Source organism: Leucopleurus acutus (assembly GCF_964270905.1).
Source record: "Leucopleurus acutus genome assembly, chromosome: 17".
In the NCBI taxonomy this organism is placed as follows: Eukaryota; Metazoa; Chordata; class Mammalia; order Artiodactyla; family Delphinidae; genus Leucopleurus; species Leucopleurus acutus.
This window is the reverse complement of record NC_139159.1, coordinates 29,543,083-29,565,117: the sequence shown is the minus strand read 5'-3', so window position 1 is coordinate 29,565,117 and position 22,035 is coordinate 29,543,083. Positions and strand designations below refer to the sequence as shown.

General features: G+C 37.1%; 1 protein-coding gene across 2 annotated transcripts in view; it reads right to left on the bottom strand.

Moving 5' to 3' along the window:
- Nucleotides 1-5,931: 5,931 nt before the first annotated feature.
- CPNE3 (copine 3) overlaps nt 5,932-22,035 on the bottom strand; it is a 51,649-nt gene continuing 35,545 nt past the window's right edge. For both annotated transcript variants that reach the window (XM_082858558.1, XM_082858557.1), the window contains exons 10-17: nt 21,400-21,486; nt 20,428-20,487; nt 19,753-19,886; nt 15,670-15,724; nt 15,536-15,587; nt 12,657-12,790; nt 10,921-11,157; nt 5,932-9,322 (exon numbers count right to left, since the gene is read on the bottom strand). In XM_082858558.1, coding sequence (XP_082714684.1) covers nt 9,212-9,322; nt 10,921-11,157; nt 12,657-12,790; nt 15,536-15,587; nt 15,670-15,724; nt 19,753-19,886; nt 20,428-20,487; nt 21,400-21,486 — 870 coding nt within the window. In that variant the 3' untranslated portion in view covers nt 5,932-9,211. The remainder of the gene's footprint in view (nt 9,323-10,920; nt 11,158-12,656; nt 12,791-15,535; nt 15,588-15,669; nt 15,725-19,752; nt 19,887-20,427; nt 20,488-21,399; nt 21,487-22,035) is intronic.

Below are 22,035 nucleotides of genomic sequence, written 5' to 3'. Positions count from 1 at the left end.
CCAAAAGCTCTAAGTATACCCACAGGAAAGGAGTAACTTGGCCCCTCTCCACAGTCTAGGAACCATCTTGGCTTAACTGGTATTAACTACCCCTAAAATAAAATATAACAGACAATGTTTCATTTCAGTTATGCATTAGATGAAAAAAATGCCACATTGAACACTAACAAGAGTCTGTACTTTCTGTAATTTGGACCTCTTCTATACTTACAATAATTCTTTTACCTACCTAGGAGGAATTTTTAAAAATCTTCAGAAGATATTAATCATTATGCTACCCTGGAATTTATTATATCTAATCATACCAAAGATACCTGAAAGTCATATTTTAAGCACCTTACCCATATACTGTAGTAAAATTTGATGCTTTCCTCTATGAGTTTTTACGACTGGCTCATTTTCTCTCACTATCACTTTTGTAACTAGAAATGACAGTGCAAAGGTCAAATAAATGTGCATCATTAAGCAATACAACCTGATATTTCTAGACAATAACTCCCTCAGATGAGGAAAGAGAAGCATACCTGAAAGGTCACAGCCCTTCTTACTGTCCCTTTGCTACTCTGGTCATCTCTGCCCACTACATGCAATGATTGTGCTACAAATTTACAAGGACCTTCTGTGCTGGGACTCCTATGTAATACAGAATTCAGCACACAGTGTGTGCTAATAGTTGTTAAACAGGCTCGTGATGTAGTTTCTTGCACCTAGCTCTAAATAAATCAGGCTCTGTTGTTTATTCCAAAAACCTCAGACTTGAAGAGAAATTTAGAGATTCCTACTCCATGCTGCCATTATACAAAACACAAAACAAAATACTGTGTCCAGGATCACATCAGCAGATGTTTGTGTGTGATGGCAGAGCCCAAGAGCAAAGATACCACACTGTTTTTCAAACATGAAGATGATGGACAAGCTCGATCAAAGTAGCATCCACCTGAAGAAGGACTTTTTCCAATAAACAAGTACATTTCCTGAGATTTTATGGAGCAAAGTGATGGTCAAGTCTGCCATGTTAGGACCATATTTATATTCCAAATTTGACAGGAAACATTAAGATTTAGCTTGTCCTTCAGAAATGGACTAACCACACATTTCACTAAAATAGGGATGTGAAAGATCAATACAGTTGTAATTTTGATATGCCATTTGTAAAAGTGCGTAAAGAGATTCAGTTATGAAATAAAAGGATTATTACAAGTACATATTCATTTCCCTGTACCAATAATGTTCCCAGCTCACCCTACTTCTACCTACTTACTACTTTCACCCTACTTACTACCCAAGGCAATCTACAGGTTCAATGCAATCCTTATCAAATTACCAATGGCATTTTTCACAGAACTAGAACAACAAATTTTACAATTTGTATGGAAACACGAAAGACCCCGAATAGCCAAAGCAACCCTCAGAAAGAAAAACAGAGCTGGAGGAATCAGGCTCCCTGACTTCACATTATACTACAAAGCTACAGTAATCAAAACAGTATGGTACTGGCACAAAAACAGAAATATAGATCAATAGAACAGGATAGAAAGCCCAGAGATAAACCCATGCACCTATGGTCAATTAATCTACAACAAAAGAGGCAAGAATATACAATGGAAAAAAGACAGTCTCTTCAATAAGTGGTGCCGGGAAAAATGGACAGCTACATGTAAAAGAATGAAATTAGAATACTCCCTAACACCATACACAAAAATAAACTCAAAATGGATTAAAGACCTAAATGTAAGACTGGATACTGTAAAACTCTTAGAGGAAAACATAGGCAGAACACTTTTTGACATAAATCACAGCAAGATCTTTTTGGATCCACCTCCTAGAGTAATGAAAATTAAAACAAAAATAAACAAACGGGACCTAATGACACTTAAAAGCTTTTGCACAGCAAAGGAAACCATAAACAAGATGAAAAGACAACCCTCAGAATGGGAGAAAATATTTGCAAACGAATTGATGGACAAAGGATTAATCTCCAAAATATACAAACAGCACATGCAGCTCAATATCAAAAAAACAAACAACCCAATCAAAAAATGGGTGGAAGACCTAAATAGACATTTCTCCAAAGAAGACATACAGAGGGCCAAGAGGCATATGAAAAGATGCTCAACATTACAAATTATTAGAGAAATGCAAATCAAAGCTACAAAGAGGTACCACCTCACACTGGTCAGAATGGCCATCATCAAAAAGCCTACAAACAATAAATGCTGGAGAGGGTGTGGAGAAAAGGGAACCCTCCTATACTGTTGCTGGGAACGTAAATTGGTACAGCCACTGTGGAGAACAGTATGGAGGTTCCTTAAGAAACTCAAAATAGAGCTACCATATGATCCAGCAATCCCACTTCTGGGCATATATCCAGAGAAAACCACAATTTGAAAAGATACATGCACCCCAATATTCATTGCAGCACTGTTTACAATAGCCAGGACGTGGAAGCAACCTAAATGTCCATTGACAGAGGAATGGATAAAGAAAGTATGGTACATATATACAATGGAATATTACTCAGCCGTAAAAAAAGAATGAAATACCATTTGCAGCAACATGGTTGCAACTAGAGATTATCATATGAAGTGAAGTCAGACAGAGAAAGACATATATCATTTACATGTGAAATCTAAAAAAATGATACAAATGAACTTATTTACAAAACAGAAACAGACTCACAGACTTTGAAAACAAATTTATGGTTACCAAAGGAGAAAGGTGTGGGGAAGGGATAAATTAGGAGTTTGGGATTAACATATTAAAACTACTATATATAAAATAGATAATCAACAAGGACCTACTGTATAGCACAGGGAACTCTACATATTCTATAATAACCTAGATGGGAAAAGAATCTGTAAAAGAATGGATGTATGTATATGTATAAGTGAATCACTTTTCTGTATACCTGAAACTAACACAATATTGTAAATCAACTATACTCCAATATAAAGTAAAAATAAAATTAAAAAACAAACCTAAACAGGGAAGAGGGAAGGAATGTTCTGAGGAAAGAGGTACAATTTTAAATAGGGTGATCAGCAAAGGACTCACTGGCTGATACTGGAATGAAGACTTATAAGAGGTGAGGGAGCAAGGCTCACAAGTGATCAGGAAATGTTCTTTTGGAAGGGGAACAGCAAGCAAGTGCAAAAGCCCTTAGCTAGGAGGATGCCAGGCACACTCAAATAAGAGCAAGAAAGCCCAGGTGATTGCAGCAGAATGGCCAAGGCAAAGACTAGCAAGAAAGAAGTCTAGAAAAGAAGTGGGGTGGGGGGGGGGAGGTCACACCATGAAGGCCATTGAACACTTAGGTTAGTGGATTGAAGGTACTGATGGAGAATGATCTGTTGGAGTTTTAGTACTAGAGGGAGTAAATTGGAAAGTGGATTCTTACTGGAAAATGGAATACTTGAAATTGAGATTAGGTAGGGATTTGCAATCAATAATGATAAGGTCTAGTATATGTCCTTAGGAGTGAGGGCTGAGGTAAGGGGGAGAATAAGATTATTAGGAGGAGGGATAGAGCATGGCCTAGTCTAAGGATATGATATTCAGAGCCGGTTGTTTTAAAGAGTAGGGAAAGTTTATCTGAAAGAAGAAAGGAGGACACAGGGGGACACTTAACCTGCTTCCAAGCCCAGTGGTGGATCCAGAAGAGAAAATAACCACTTTGAGAGGGTTGCAGAGGAAGTAAGGTTCTTCAAGAGAGTCAGCTTTTAATTAGAATAGAAACATGAAGGGATTGTTCAGAAAAAGCATTGATATAAAGATTTTGCTAATGAATGACTCAGTTCCTAAGGGCAGAGTGAAAGTGTTTGGGGAGTTTGGGAGAAGTAGGGTGTGGTTAGAATATGGGTTGCACAGAGGAGCCATATGGAGATTAGAGGGAGGGAGATCATGACCGAGCTTCTTGTGAGGACAGGCAGGCTCCATCCTGGTGGTCTTAGTACTGTGGTGGGGGGCAACGAATGCTGGAGGGCGGGGAGGGAGGAGCATCTTGCCAGAAGCAGTGTTCAGGGTCCCTTCTGTACTCTCGACCATAGATGACTGAAGGCATAAGGTATAGTCTCACTCTAAGCACAAAAGACTGCCTCACCTTGCTCATTCCTTCTTGGTTTTAGCATCGTATACTGCCTCCTTTTTCATATTAGATCATAAGCTCTTTAAGGTTAGTAAGAAATTTTACTCACTTTGGCTTCACCTGTTGATTACCAGTACTAAGCTATTCAATAAATGTTTGTTCAAAAACAAGTAAATACTTTTTACTGGATGGAAGGCATGGCTGAAAAGACTAATAATTCCATATTTAGTCTTCTCTCTGAGAACTCTCTAGAGCTCCCCAACCCCTGACATTCTTGAGTCCAGTCCTAGAAGACCAAGTGCTGTTATAAAACCTGGCACACTGTGAGTTTATGAAAAAACCAAAGATACTAGGGCTCTCCCTTCCCTATCGTAAGAAGTCACAATTCTGCTTGTAATATTTGCCTCACTGATCATTTCCTTTTAGAAAGAAGAGAATAAGGGCTTCCCTGGTGGCACAGTGGTTGAGAGTCCGCCTGCCGATGCGGGGGACACGGGTTCGTGCCCCGGTCCAGGAAGATCCCACATGCCGCGGAGCGGCTGGGCCCGTGGGCCATGGCCGCTGAGCCTGCGCGTCCGGAGCCTGTGCTCCGCAACGGGAGAGGCTGCAACAGTGAGAGGCCCGCGTACCGCAAAAAAAAAAAAGAAAGAAAGAAAGAAGAGAATCAATAGCCAATAGCCAAGACAAAGTATAATTCTCCAAGGACACTACAACCTGCTGTGAGTAGTCTGGAGAATTTGACCGAACACAGCCATGCTTAGTGACAAATGACAACGGTGATGGTCTTGCTACAAGCAAGGGTTTGGCAATCCTGCAGATCTGTGTCATCATTAGGTGTGAGCGAGCCTTGGAACCATTAAGGAATTGATGATATGGGGCTAACAGGTGATTTGATGTGGAGGCAGGGTTGTGGCAGGAAAAGCCCAGAATTCAGAAACTGACCTAGAACCAGAACTTAGCAAGTGTGTAACCAAACAGCTGAGTTTCTGCCATAAGGTGACCACCACCAAATCCCACATCAGGGCTTCACCAAGACAAAGTCATTTTGGCCATGCAACTTTGGCAACAGGATCCCTCCTATCTGCCCTAAAATGTAAGGCCCTCCAGTTTTTCAAAAACACAACTCTGATCACATCAGTCCTTTGCCAAGTCCATTCAGTGGCATTCCATTACTTTTAGCCTAAGTATGAACTCCCTGTATGCCCCAGAGGCCCTCACAGGATGTAACATCTACCCACCACTCCACCTCACCTCTCCACTCCTCTCACCACTTTCCCTCTTGCACTTTGTATTCCAGCAAACTTAAATTCTTTCCATTCCTGAAACATTCAATGCCATAGTTCATAGATGCTTTAAACTTACTTTATCCAGTGAACTTTCAGTTCTTATCTTTCAGCACATCCTCAAGAAAGGGCTCCTTGACAGCTAGATGGTTCAGGTCTCCCCCCTACAATATGTTATATCACACACTAATCTCATGGCTCTCAATTACTCATTTAATGTTTTCTCTCTCCTCCAATCCTTTATTTCTATGAAGATGGCAACTTTGGTATGCGAGAGGCCCACATACCGCAAAAACAAACAAACAAACAAAAAAAGTTAGGTGAATATACTGTCCTGCTTAACACAACTGATAAAATGTGAGCACCATAATTCTCCGGCCGCTCTCGTTAAGCTGAGAACCTTTCCCTTGGTTCCTCTGCACCCTGAAAAATATCTTGAATGCATTCAATATCTTTTAAGTGAATACATCCCATAAAATAATAAAACACCCCAAACTGTTTAATTTAGTAAAATATGGAATACAGGCTGATTAAAATACTAACTTTATTTCTAACTTTTCAATGAATAACATTTAGAGAAAGAATAAAAATGAAAACAAGGCACTATTGTCTCACACCACAAAATAATTTTATCCAAAGGAAATTCAGATGCAAGATACATTTAACATCAATTCATATATTAGTAACTTATACATTTATTATCAAGTATGAGATCCATAAAAGCATAAAATAGTCTCTCGAGATCTCAACCAAGCTTCTAGCTTACCTTATGTGCCACTTCCACGACTATCAATCACACACATAAAGAAACTAGGAGAGGGCTTCCCTGGTGGCGCAGTGGTTGAGAGTCCGCCTGCCGATGCAGGGGACACGGGTTCGTGCCCCGGTCCGGGAAGATCCCATATGCCGTGGAGCGGCTGGGCCCGTGAGCCATGGCCGCTGAGCCTGCGCGTCCGGAGCCTGTGCTCCGCAACGGGAGAGGCCACAGCGGTGAGAGGCCCGCGCACCGCAAAAAAAAAAAAAAGAAACTAGGAGAAATTGACTGAAGATGACTTTCCAGAAAATTTACAAAATGAAAAAGGCAAAGTATGTCAAATAAGGCAGAGGCAGCAACACAGCCCTGAATTTACTCTGGAAAGGCTGCCTAAGGCACTACCAAAACGGATAGTTGTAAATCCCTAATCTGACTTTAAATTTTTATGATCTTAAAATTTTCAATTCTACGCACAAGGTGACATGACCATGCTAATTGCTATTTTCTCAGTACAGGCAGATGTGAGAAATATTACATCTATCCAGGGCACTGTCACCCTAATATATGTTTGTAATATATCTGTTTATATGAAGTGTGAAAGTAAACTTGTTTATTTTTTCTTTAAATGCATTTTAAGAACTAATGGCAAAAAAAAAAAAGAACTAATGGCACTTGAATGAATGGTGGCACAATAAGGAAAAGGACTATTTTAATATAAAACAATACTATATCAGCATGTGGTGAGGTACAATGTTGAAACTATAAGAATTTTATAAAATGATAGTTTAGAAATTATAAATGCTTTTATTCAAAACTGCAAAAAGGTATCAGTTACTCTAAGTTGCTGGCATCACAGGTCTTATGAATAATAGCATCTACTGATGAACCAAATCAAGAATGCATAATACAAAATTAATTTTCAAAAGGGAACAATTCTGGTTAAAATCAGAATATAAAATTATGAAGAACAAATCAATGTGACAGTGGTGACAGAAGTACTGTTATTTGGCCAATAAAAACAATGAATGCTCATGACCAGTGGTTCCAGGTGTCCTGTGCAGGTGACTCAGGTGTTGCCAGGATCTGGTTCCCAAGAGTAAGGAGAAGGCCCAGTGACTGGGGCTGTGGACCCTGCCCCAGCTTCAAACGGAAAACCTCTACTTCTGTTTTACCATACATTGAGAACATATGTAAATCGTTTCTTTTAAAGGCTTCATGTGTTTAAAAAAAAAAATTCTGAAAACCACTGTAACATATATATGCTGTTTCCAAGCACACAAAGAGAACTGAAATTAGGACATCTTAGACAACAAAGGCTCCGAACTATTGGAAGAATCATCAGTTCTTTTCTCGCCTAACTGATGTCAAGATGACTTGTCAACTAATGAGACATACTATAGAGCAACAGACTACTAGTTAGGTACCTTCAGGTTAACAACACATATCCAGAGGAGAGCTAAGTGGGAAAATGTTAACTGCTCACCTGGGCTAGGCAACCACTGTGGCGAGCAGATCCCCTCTCAGACTGACCTTGGCAATGAGCAGTTTCTGAGAAGCCAAAAGCTGTTCGTGGCTGAAAGCTCACTTGCTTCAGACATTTCAGGGAACAAGAGACCTGAGCTGTGGTGCAAGTTTTCAGTAAGACCGATAGGCTTAGGGTGCATCCATTTACAGATCCATAATAAACATGTAATTCTCAATGTTAAATTGTTCAAGATGACTGGCCAATACACAGATATGCATAGTACTTGGCACACAGCTCCTCAATAAAACGTTACTGAATCTATTCTGAAAAGGTAATGTTTGCTAAGTATTATGTTCTAAAGGGTAAAAATCAGGAAAAAAATTCTACTAAAAAAATAAAAACGCACTCTATCCTATGCAGCAACTGGATTTTTTTTTAAAGTTATAACAGGTTTTATGCTTAATACAATACATTCTGGATTTAGGAAATAGCTCATTATTAAAACGTAAGATATGATTTTGATTAATAACCACTATCATGAGTTTAAAAAAATCAGACTAAAAATGTTACTTAAAAAAAAAAGAGAGAATATCTAAATGAATCTACACAAATGTACAAATCAATATATGGGACCTTAACAAGGAAAGTATAAACATTGCCTTTTTTAATAAGTAAAGTCTTTCATTGATTAAAAGGAAATAGAATTCTGAATTTCCCCTTATATGTTTGGTTCTTACAGTTTTCCTGGATAAACCCATCCTAACCATTTTAACAAACTCCAATTAAAATAATCTAATAATGTTGAATCTAGGGCTACCTATCATCAATGCAGATACAGAATCCTGAGTGTCACATACAATCAATGAAAAGGTCAAATCTGACCATGTTTATCGTATTCAATAATGAAAAAGAAAGATCTAGGAAGGCAAATAAAAATGGCTTACTTACATGAGGTTCCTTTTACTTGTTGATTGTACAATTTTAAGAACTGAATACGTGCCTTTCCTTCTCATTCGGTACTTTTCATTAAGTCCTATAAGGATGCATGCTGTTTTGAACTGTGCATGTCTAAATTGCAGCAAAATTCAGGCACAAGTAAAGGTAGTTTTATCCCATGGAATAGCACTAAGTATAGTTCTAGAAACAAATTCAATATCATCTAATTTAAGAAGCCCTTGTTGTCAGGCATGGACATTGGCTTATAAAACATATATTGCCTAGAGCAAAGCACAGCAACCTTCGCATCATTCCAACAATTTTCCACTCTTTCTTATTTACAAACATTCAAAAACAACACTTTCGTCATATGAAAGTAAACAACCACAAGAACAAAATCCGCTTTTCTCACACCAGTTTCTAATCCAAATAGCCTCACTGCAATTACTGTAAATCACTAGCAATCACTGAATTGATTGGGCAAAGATTAAGTTAGCACTTTCCTCCAAAAAAAGTAAAAAAGAATGCTTTAAATAGACATAATCCATAGAGAACTAGGTTTGCATCATAAATGCTGGGGTTCGTGAGAAGTGTGTAAAATGACAGATTCATGATTTGGGGTCAGAGGGAAATCCATTGCTCCACACAGCACAAAAGACTTCTCTCTGCTCAGGCGACTAGAGCTCCTTTCATTTCGTAGCCGGGTTCTTGGGAGGAAGGAGTTTGTATGTGTTGAAGTAGCCTACCACCTGCTGGGGGATCTCCGCCAAGACACATTGAGCAAGCGCTTCTTTTGGAGCCTTGTGAAAAAACAAAATCAAAGCAATTTTATTAGCAACCAAATTTTTACTGGCACTTTGATAAAAGACTAGGAAAAAGCAGTTAGTTCCCAATTCCTAGCTTGTATCTTGTCTCAGGTACTGTCCATGAAACATGGAATAAAGCAATGTTACTTAAGAATGCTTGAGTATGCTCACGAACATTTATCAAGTACTTTTGTGCTGCCCTCATTTTGGCATTTAATGATAATGTTTTTGCTCTTTAACTTTTAAATGTGGGCCTTTCATTCACTTGGTATTAAGTTTTTTAACTTTTTATTTTGAAATAATTACAGATTCATAGGAAGGTGCAAAAATAGTACAGAAAGGTCCCACGTACCCATCACCCAGTTTCCTCCAAAGATAACATCTTATATAACTTTAGTACAATATCAAAACCAGGAAACCAACATTGGTATAGTTCACAGAACTTATTCAGATTTCACCAGTTTTACATGCACTCATTTGTGTGTATGTGTGTGTGCGTGCACACAAGTGTAGTTCTATGTAATTTTATCATCTGGGTAGATCTGTGTAACTACCATCACAATCAAGATACAGACCTGTTTCATCATCACAGAGATCCCTAACATTACCACCTTTTTAATACACACGCACATCATTCCCCACACCCACCCCCACTCATACATTGGTTGGTGGGAATGTAAAATGACATAACTGTGCCAGAAAAGTTCAGCAGTTTCTTTAACAACTAAAATGCAACAAGCATACAACCCAGCAACTGCACTTCGGGGTATTTATCCCAGAGAAATAAAAACTTATGTTCACATAACAACCTGTACACGAATGTTTACAGCAGCCTTTGTACGTGATAGATGAGAACTGGAAACAACTGAAGATGTCCTTCACTGGGTGAATGGTTAAACAAACTGGTACACCCACACCATGGAATACTACTTAGCAACAAAAAGGAATACATTTAACAACTGGGAAGACTCTCAGAGAATAAAGCTGAGTGAAAAAAAGCCAGTGTCAAGGTTATATACTGTATGATTCCATTTATATAACATTGTTGAAATGGCAAACATATACAAATGGAGAACAGACTAGTGGTTGCCAGGGGTTAAGGAGGGAATGAAGGTGGGAAGGAAGTGGATGTGGTTATAAAAGGGCTACATGAGATAGCCTGCTATATTGGACCTTGACTGCATCAAAGTCAATATCCTGGTTAGGATTCTGGACCTATAGTTTCACAAGATGTTACCATTAAACTGGGTAAAACAGTTTACTGTTTACAATTTTCATCAAATCAACTTGTAGTTTGGTAAATTCATCATATACTTGCATAGAGTTTTTCTGTTATTACACAGGTAAAGATAAAATATATTCTAAAACATTCACAACAACATCTTTTTAAACAATTTATCACACGGACTGCAAGAGGCACACAAGTATACAACCTGAAAAAAAACTGCCAAATTTAATCAAGGGTCTTCAAATGGAAAATTCACACACTCTAACAACCCCTGACACCTACTCAACTGCCTGGTTATGGACCAGCAAAGGTCTGTGTTCAAACACCTTAGAATGCATGAAGAGTAGGGAGGAGTGGTACTCACGCTCTGGAACTGTCTGAAAGGCACAAACTGGACAATATCCCTGATGGCTACCTCGCCCGACGGGGAGCGGAGACTTCCACCATCACCATCCAGAAACTCCATGGCACCAAAGTCAGCATCTCCGACTCCGACAATGATGATGGACATAGGCAGCTTGGCAGCATTAACGATAGCTTGTCTGGTCTCATCAAGGTCTGTGATCACGCCATCGGTAATGATTAAGAGCACAAAATATTGCTGCCAAGAAAGACAATTATGTCCACTGAGCCAGCCGAGCTCCCCAACAATAAAAGCAATGGTTAGACTCTAATAAATACCATATGCTAACATGGTATATATGGAATCTTAAAAAAAAAAATGGTTCTGATGAACCTAGGGGCAGGACAGGAATAAGACACAGATGTAGAGAATGGACTTGAGGACACGGGGAGGGTAAAGGGTAAGCTGGGACGAAGTGAGAGAATAGCACTGACATATATACACTACCAAGTGGGAAGCAGCTGCATGGCACAGGGAAATCAGCTCAGTGCTTTGTGACCACCTAGAGGGGTGGGATAAGGAGGGTGGGAGGAAGATGCAAAAGGGAGGGGATATAAGGATATACGTATGCATATAGCTGATTCATTTTGTTATACAGCAGAAACTAACACAATACTATAAAGCAATTATACTCCAATAAAGATGTTAAAAAAAAAAAGCAATGGTTAATGACATCTCCAGCCTGATGAGTCAGTTAGTCTCTTTCTTGCTCATTTTCCTTGTCAGTCTCTACCCAGGATACCCTCTATATGAAATATTCTAAGATTCTCTGATGACAAGGAAATTAACTGATATAAAAACTGTAGTTTCATTAAAAGTGCAACAGACCACAAAAGAGGGCTGGCATAAATACACAGAAGCAAGACACCTAAATGTCAGAGATTAAACTTTCAGTTAGCACTGAAACATTCTGATTTAACTGAAGTACTGAATATGTCAAAGTACCTATCAAGGGAGCAAGTGGCAACTCCATTCTTAAAAGATCAAATACGGAGGAAGTAGAATCGTTCATCAAACTAAAACATACTTTTTAAAAAATGGATATGGTTCAAGGTGGGGAAATCTTTCTCTCAATCCCATCATCTCTGATGAATCATTTTAGAGAGTGGTAAAATGTTACATAAAGTTGTACTCCATCCTTTGGGTCATTTAAGTCTAAAATGGAAATAAGATTTGTAATAGTAGCTATCATGTGCTGTGTGTTTACTCTGACTCAGGCACTGTGCACTTTATATGAACTATCTTCTCTCACTCTTTCAACAACTGCATGAGGTACTTATCGCTTATTTCTGAGGATACTGAAGCTGAGTGGGGTTTGGTATCCAGGGTCCAACAGGTAATGACTCTCTAATTCAAACTTCTTTAGTATGCTAAGTAATTTTGCAACAGCAACTGAAGTGGTAGGTCTCCTGAAGCCTAAACTTGCTAAGGCTACTTCAAAAAAATTTTTGAGAACCTACCTGAGAAAATTCTTTCAAAAGACAGAGAAAAAACTTATAAGTATACAGGTTGTTTAGTTGTTGTCTTGTTCTTAATGGTCACTAATTTAACAACAGATGTTACTCCCAAACCAAGGATGATATATCATTGCTTCATGCCCTGTCTTTGTATCTCAGCAGACCAAATAAACAGAAAAATGGCTCTGGGAACAACAACCAATCCACATTCTCCCTGCCCCCTGGCGACAGGGCACTTACAGAAGCTGTCTGTTGCTGTGTGGCTGCAGCAGCAAACTTGGCCACATGATTTATGATTGGAGAAAAGTTAGTTGGTCCATAGAGTTTTATCTGAGGAAGGCAGGCCCGATATGCCTCTATAATGCCTTGAATTCCTAGACAAAAAAAGCAGGATTAAAAATTCTCAAGCACAATTTAATTGTTTACTATTCACCATACTGGCTAATTTAATTTATATACCAACATACAGTGCTTTAAACAGTCAAAAGTTCTATATTCAGGAGTTCTCTAAGGTATACAATATTACAAAACTCCATAGCTATGCCCTATCACAAAAAAACCCTATAAACTTTACTCTCCCCCACTAGAAGGCATTTGTTTTCACCTCAGCCAAATTATTCATTAGTCTAAAGTAGGGTTGTTATATTGCTTAATTTTGATATGTTTTGGGAATAAGACTGATGGACAAAGAACCATACAAAAGATGCTGCAGCATACAACTGATGACAAGGTAAGAAAACGTAACTGAAAAAATGGAAAAACCTTTGCATATATGACCAGAGGTTCTACAGAAATATCATATAAGGTTAAGCATGGTATAGTAGACTCTATTAATTGCAAATATTCACTTCCAGGTTATTTATCACATTTTGCTGCAGAAACACTAAAGCATTTGTTTATGGGGTGCACCTTAGGCCTGCTGGGCATTATGTAATGGAAGACTGGGCAGGCCCATTTGACTAGCTTTGTCCAGTGCATATGAATGGATATGACATCCATGTCTAAGCAGATGTTTTAAGAATCACGGCCTGTTTTTGCCAGCTTTCTTGCTTTTTCCCCTCTGCCATGGGAACAGCATATCCCAGACAGCCCGAGACCCAGAATGAGTAGAAACAGAGCAGCGCAGCAGTCTAGCCAAGCACCAAGTGATTTGTAAAGTGAGCAAGAAATAAATTATTGTCATTACAAGTTACTGAGATTTAGAGACTGTTGATTACAATAGCACAACCTATCAAAAGTTGAATGGCATTCCTGATTAAAGCACTGCTGATGAATCTGCCCCTAATACACAACAGTGTCTGGGATGTAAGTAAGAGACTAGAAATCCTAGAAATTCCCAACAGTGCCTTGCTAAGATTAATAAGAAAATCTTAAAAGACTTTTAATGTAAACCAAAACAGGTCTCTTGCTTAAAAAATGTCCAGCAGGACATAGATCAATAAGGAGGAAAAGCATATACTTGGTTTAAAAGCTTCACAAGACCAAGTCTCTCCACTTGCCAATAAACTCCTCTTAGGCACTTTGAGTTTAGGAATAAGTGGTCTTATGAACAACCTTTGAGAATGTAACTAATTTATACGTAGAGGTGATTTTACATGCATAAGGTGAGGCTGGAACTAGAGGTTAGTCAGTCCAGTAGTTACAAAAATAATATTAACATAGGCCAGCAGCAGGATCTTACTGTAATGATATATGCTATAGAAAAATTTAACCTATAACCACAGCAATAGTAATATTTTCTTCCATTTTTATCATCTAGCTTGCTTGTCAATCTCAAGGTATACAAAACTGTTAATTAAATTTCTTCATAAACATCAATTGCCTTCCATTCTCAACTAAAACTAAATTATGCTAAAATCTTTCCACTACATCAAGGGAACAAGTTAGACATATTCTTTCTGGGCAACTAAGGTGGATGATTAATTAGGAAAACGGGATTAAACTTCCTTGTCTTAAAATAAGGCTGTATTTTTTCTGTGTAGTATTTCCTCTGTCTAACATCAAATTGTTTTTTCCAGACTAAACCAAAAGCAGAAAAGCTCTGCTTGGTGGCAGCCCAAAGATGGGCTCATGTTACTCACAGAGTAAATGAACTTCTAAAATGAATTATCCCATGGTATGTCATCCATATTTACTTGCAATAAATAAAATCTAATTACAACAAATTCCAAAAATTGTTCCAATTTCATCATAAGCATGAAGCACATTTCTTGAAAAGAAAAATATTCCCAGTTCATATGCCCAGGGGTACAAAAGGTCACAACCAGCCACTGAAAGTGCATAAAAGAACACTGAATTAGTACAAGAAAAGAGTTTCAGAAAAAAGGAGAAAATCCTAATACAAACTACTCCCAACAAAATGGTCATGCTCTTCTACTTTATGGATATTATTTAGGAAGGGAAGGAAAGAACACTCTCTTCTGTTTTATAATTGTTAAAAGGACCCTTTGCAGAAAATTAGCTTATTGTCTACAATTTTATGCCTCTGCCCCTATATCTTTTCCTCCTCCAAACTGTTCAGTCTTACATACTTTTGTGGGAGATTTGGCATTTTAGGTTGATTGCTCAATGTGGCAAAAAGGAAGAGGCACTGGAATATTTGAGGGATAAACAGAAAAGTGAAATGAAAGAAATGCCTGTCCCTGTTTTCCACACAAAGGAAAGCTACTCTTGGAGCTTAGTTCTGTGTTTCTTTAGCCCACCCTATCTCCTTACAGAACCCTGTGTAACAAGTAATTTGATGCTAGACACTTCTTCTTCAAAGAGAGTTAACTGCTAATCTGAGAAAAGCATCTGTATACTGAATGACCTGTCTTCATTGAAGGTTTATTTTAAAATCAACTTATATGTGAAAATAATATGCATATTCTTATGGATCTACCCTCAAGATTGAGAATCTTTTGTTCTAGTAAAACTCTTAAGGTAGAAGAATTTAGCCTGCAATCTTCATCATCATCATAGTGATCTGCATTATTATCATTACCATGCTAACCACCAACTTGGGGCAAAATTCTACTGCTTTACATGATAGAAAATTCAATATGTCACAAAAAGAAACCTAGAGAGGAAATTTGAGTAGCTTTTTTCAGTTTAAAAATTCATGTTTATTTTTAACTTACCATTACAGTAGGGATTGGACGGATTAAAGTTTATTGGAAATTCATGAGAAACCTGTCAAAAGATGAAAGAAGGACTGATGAGGCTTGTTTTGCTTTGCTAGGAGGCAAAGCTTCGCAATGAGAGTTCCTCTTACCTGCCACTGAGGTGGGATCTGAGCTCCAAAACCAAAAGCTGGAAACATCTTATCACTGAAAAGAAAATTTGAAAAAAGAAAAAGGTCATTTTTATCTTTATTCATAATAAAACCAATATGAGCTTATTTTCTAAAAATTTGAAATCTTAGAAAAATATAAAACAAAGATTAGAACCAATGTTAACATTTGGCAGCTCTCATTCTAAATATTTTTCTGTGCATTGAAGGAGAAAAATGTCTCTCTATATATATTAAAATGGACTTTATATTAATATTTTATAACATACTCTTTTTTATTTATACAGTTTATCGTTTCACTAAATAAATATATAAATAAATCCGTAAAGTTTTAAAAAGCACAAGTTTTTTCATTTGTTTACAAAAACACTCATTTGGCAGCAAAACCTGACCTCAACTGACATGAAGTTATCTATAGCCTTTATTTATGCCGCTTAATATGAATATTCATACATTTATAGCCACAGAAACATGGTACAAATGCCATACATTGTAAAACTCTCACATTTCTGCAGCAAAATGTATGAATATTCGGCCCAAGTGTTTAGAGATAATTATGGACCAGAATATATAACATCATGTGAATGGCTGTTAAGTATTCCACTGTATAGATATTCTCCCCCAAATGATAGACATCCTATGTCTTGCCATTATAAAACATTGTAATGATTACACTAATTTTTCTACTAGGGATATTCTTTTTTATATTAATTCTTAATGGTTCTTTTTGCATTGAGGATAGAACCTATATCTTATATGTCACAATATTTTTCCCGGTTGATAGTCTGTCTTTAACTTTGTTTAAAATATCTTCCCTTTTTTAGTTATTAATATTAATAAATGTGAACACATAAAAATTCTTTCATGATTTTTGCCTTCTCTGTCTTGCTTAAAGGCTGTCCTCACTGCAAGATTATAAACAATTCATATATATTTTCTCCTAGAACTTCCAAGCTTTGCTTTTGATGTTAAACTTGAAATTCATCTGGAGTAGGATATGAAGCAGAAACTGCTACTCTACACCAGTATCCATTCGCTTCCTTTTTAATTATGGATCCCCTGGGCTACTGGCAACCACACTAGCTGTACTCTAGCTTCTCTGGGCTGGCAGTGGTTAGGTGGCTGGAGGTGTGAGTAGAATGATTTGTCAGCCACTTCTCAATCACACTCTAAAAGGGAAAGCACATGCATTCTCAGTTCCTTGGTCCTCTTCCCACTGGCTAGAGAGGATGAGAATCACAGCAGCTGCGTCGGACCCAGGGTGGAAGCTATAAGAGGCAGAACTGCCCTCTCAGTCCTGAACTACTTACCTCTAGAGATGCAACATGAAAGAGACATAAACCTCTATTTTGTCAAAACCACTTTGTTTTGGGGTAGCCATTTCAGCAATTTTGTCTATAGTCTATACAGAATAGTATCCTAACATACACAGGTATGAGTCAGGGATCCAAATCCAGTTCCTGTCCTGTTTGACAGCTGTTACAACCCCTTTCCCCCAAAATGCCATCTCTACCATATACTAAATTCACATACACTTTTGGGTCTATTTCAAGACTGCTTACTTGTTTTTACTGGTCATGTACTAGTCCCATACTCAATTAATATATAATACTGTATATATGAAACTGATATAATGTTATAAACCACTAAAAATTAAATTATATATATAGCTTTAAAATAAATTTTAGTACCTGCTAGAACAAATTCCCCTTCATTCTTTTTCCCTGAAAAACTTCTTGACTATTCTGATTCATTTTACCCTCTAGAAAATTTTAAGAATCATTTTGTCAGGGTTTCACTGCAATTCTGATTAAAACTGACTAATACAGGGAGAAATGTTATATTTTACATCATTGTGACATCTGCCTATCTAGAATCGTGGTATATCTTTCCATTTAAACAAGTTTCCTTCTTTGTCCCTCAGTACAATTCTGTAGTTTTTCCTCACTAAAGATCCTAGACCTTTTACTAAATACACTCTCATTTTTTTTTGCATTATGAATTGCGATCTTTTATCCACTATAATTTCTTCATTTGGTTTTTGCTGGTTAGTGAAAACTTGTTGATTTTTTTATTTTATGTTGTATCTGACCACCTTTTAAACTTTCACACTTTCTAATATTTTTCACTTGATTCTCTCAGGTTTGAATTCATTCCTCATAGGTTTGGTAGAATTTATGTATGAAGGTTGTCTTGGCCGGTGCCTTCGTGAGGAGAGGCTCTTTGACCAGCCACTCCATTCCTTCCACAGTTCCTGGGCTATACAGGTTCTCTGCTTCTTTGAGTCAAATTTGGTAATTTACAGCTTTCTAGAAAAAATCATCCTTTAACCTAGACTTTTCAATGAAATAGCATAAGCTTTTACAGAACATTAACATAATTTTTTTTCTGAATTTATGCTTATAATCTCTGTCTCATAACTAATATTTTACACATTTTCTCTTTTTCTCGGGGGGTCAGTGTTGCCAAAGGTTTGCCTAAGCTTTGCTGAACTTGCAAAGAATCATCTCTCCATTTAATTTATTAATTTGGTGACTTTCCAAGTCATTATTTTGTGTGTTTGGAGGAAGCACAGCACAGCAGAGTTGTGAGGGCATGTCCCTGAAGCCAGACAGCCCAGGTTCAGTCCTGTCTCTGCCAGTTACCAGCTGAGTGACCCTGGACAAGTTACTTTATCACCTATGCCTCAGTTTTCTCACCTGTAAAATGAAGATGATAACAGCACCTATTTCACAACTAAGTATGAGGATTTGATGAATACCATATAAAAAGGATTTAAAATTTTCTCTGACACATAATAGCTAACATGTATATGGAATCTCCTACTATTGCAATATCTATATTTTTCTTCCTATTCTTTAATTTTATTCTGTTGAAAAGCTAGTTCATTCTATATTCAATTCTTGTTTAAAAATAAAACATAAAGCCAGAAATTTTCCTCTATAAAGACAGGACCATGTACAGTCGTCTCATTACCCTTTATTTCTAGATAGTCTGTTATTACACTTTGATTTCCTCTTTGATCTAAGAACTACTTAAGAGTTTTTTTAATTTCCATGTGGTAAACTTTTTTTAGTTAACCTTTTGTTTTACCTTCCAGGAACCAGGCTGAGAAAGTAACCCTGTAAATTTTCTACTTTTTATCTAAGTCCCATTACAACTGTGTTACTTTAAAATTTTTATTATATTTCTAGCTATTTTCAATTGAAATATTTTGATAGTCTGTTACTAAACATGTCCACCGTTATATTTTCATTTTGGATTATATAATAAGGTATCCTATAAAGTAATTTTTAAATTATATTTAATGAATTTTGTCTTAAATTCTATTAGGCTGATACTGAAACTGCTACCCCTGCTTTAGACTTGTTTGCATTTGCCTGAAAATTTCATCTCTTTAAATGTCATAACAAATTAATGAAAAGCTCCATCAAATATGTAAGGGCTTTTATCATAAAATAATAGGTGAAAATTTTTACTGTGCCCTAATAGATTGAGAACAAAAAGTTAATAATGTGGATTTTTTTCCTATTGTTTACTAAACCTTCAAGAAGACCTATTTAAATCTATTCAAAATCTATCCATTGAGAATCTATTCAAAATATTTTATAGCAATTATGTCAAGTTATGCTTCAACACTTGTTGAAAATCACCATTAAGAAAATAATTTGACAATGACTGCCAAGGAAATAGACATGTTAAGAAATAGCATCTATGACTGTTTACAAAATGTGTCTTCTGGACTTCAATTACACAGATAACTTATCCCAAATGAGTAAACCCCAAGGAAACCAGATCAAAGAAACTAAAAGCCTTGCCAACTTCAGTCAGCTGTTAAAGAAGCAAGCTATATATAATACATTACAACTAATCACAGCCAGAGATTAGAGGTCAAAGGTAAACACTAAGACTGTCACAAAGGGAAAAATAGAAAAGATAAGACAAGAAATTTTAGGGAGAAAGCTATTCCTCCCCAGCATCCTTATCCCATCAACTACATCAGAGAACCAGCAGACGACACAGAAACTGCCCTTTCTGGGGAGTATGTGTTGGAGTCATACTCACGCATCATAATCTTGAATGACCAGTCCCACAGACCAGATTGCAGTCAAATACTCATTAACACCATTGGGGCTGATGTAATGAAGGGAGTCGGGAGACCTTGGATCACCATTGGAGCCAGTGAAGTCCACGCCCACCTGCCAAATAACAAAATTGCAGCCCTTACTGAGATGAAGGCAGGGACACCCTTGCTTGATGTCCAGGAAAACACAAACATTGAATTTTGAGACCGAAACATTCATCCCAGAGCCTGCTACTGCCATTTCCTAACAAATGCCTGAGCCTATGGGTATTTCCAGACACAATTAAAGCCACAGCATGAAGCAACCCGCTACCCCTATTTTTCTAGATGTCTTAAATCATGGATTATTACATCCATGGCTTTAGGCATAGGGCTTGTTTTTTTTGTATGTTTGTTTGATTATGCTTTTTATTATTTAAATTACTGCAGGATAATCACTGATTTGTACATATCTGCTTTCTTGCAGGAGAAAATATTTAACAAGGCCAAAAGCTTCAGGGTGAACCGAAACAAACTCTCTGAGGAGACCATACTCAACAGATTGTATAAATTTCATCACAAAGTCAATTTGGCAGTGAAAGAAGGAACACTGCAAAATGGAGGGAAAAAAAAATCACGTTACAGCCCTATTTTGAAAAATTCAGTGTGTTACTCACAGTAAAATTCAGTTGACATCCTCCCATGATATAGTCAAGGAATGTACATTCCACTGTAATCTAAAAACAAATAGTAAACTTAAAATTAAAACTCTCCTACTACATAAGAAAAGCAAATAGCTCTCCGGCATTTTTTTTTTTTTTTTTTTGCGGTACGCGGGCCTCTCACTGTTGTGGCCTCTGCCGTTGCGGAGCACAGGCTCCGGACGCACAGGCTCAGCGGCCATGGCTCACGGGCCCAGCCGCTCCGCAGCATGTGGGATCTTCCCGGACTGGGGCACGAACCCATGTCCCCTGGATCGGCAGGTGGACTCTCAACCACTGCGCCACCAGGGAAGCCCTGGCATATATTTTTAACCATCTATAAACTGAACAGCACATGATATAAACATATGGAAAACATCCCTGCATTTGAATTTAAGGCACCCTGCCCCTACATGCCATGAATCTGTAAGATTTTACTTCAAGATAATTATAGCAATGTGAAGATTAGAATATTAATGGCCAATGATGAAATACACACACTGTAAGTTTTAAGAAACTAGTAATGAGTCTAATATGTTGAGAGCTTTAATTAAGTATAATAAGCAAGATTAAAAACAAAAACTCCCACTTGTTTATAAGAAATCTCTTGGATTTTTCCCCCTTCACTCATAACATCTCATCTTGAAATAATGACCAGGATAGATGCACTAAGTCAAGCCATTTCCACTAATGTGCTGGAAAAATGCCAACGGTGCCTTATATTTCCTAAGATAATGAAAAACTTTGATATTCTTTTTCCTTTGCTAAAAAGTTGTCAAACCTTGGAAGCAAAGTTACTTGGTAGATTTCTCTACTATTTCCTATTCTCTTCTTTTCCCTAAAGGTGCCCAGTTGCTCATGTAATTTTCAACTGTCCACACAAACTGTTTGTTTAGAAGAACTCGAAATGTGATCTCATTACACTATAAGTGGTCAAGAGAAACTGACCTCACACTGTTTCACACTGATAACACCTGAATTCTTGTAGCTTTTCTTCTTTTGCCTCTTTTTTTCATTTATGCACTCAAATTCAACCTGTAGGAAGAAAAGACAAAAATGTTCATTATTACTAGTGATATAAGAAATGCCAATGTAAATTTAAATGAATGACTTTTTTTCTCTTGGAATCAAACCACCTACTGATGTAGGTCTGTTACAAAACACAACTCTGAAACAACTGCATACTATGTCATATATATGAAATATTTATCAGTGATATTTCCAAAAAGGACTTCTAAAATTGTGTACCTTTTAAAATAGTTCCTAAGTATAAATTTTGCCTCTGTAGATCATTTCCTTATAAATGCTCCAAGTAATAACCTTTTTTCTTTATAATAAAGGATATAAAACATTACTTCTAGCTGTTACCCACACAAAGTACAAAAATACACTGCTTAGAAAAGAAAAAAAAACAACCATCAGAAAAAAGAAATATATGAAGCCCAACTCTATGGTAAAATATGCAGCAAAGATCATCTCTTTCCACTGGGAATATGTGTAGAAATAGATCTAGTATCTTACATCTTCTCAGTATAGTTTCTTCCTCCAAACAGATCATCTTCCTTTCCACCTCCTATCCACTTA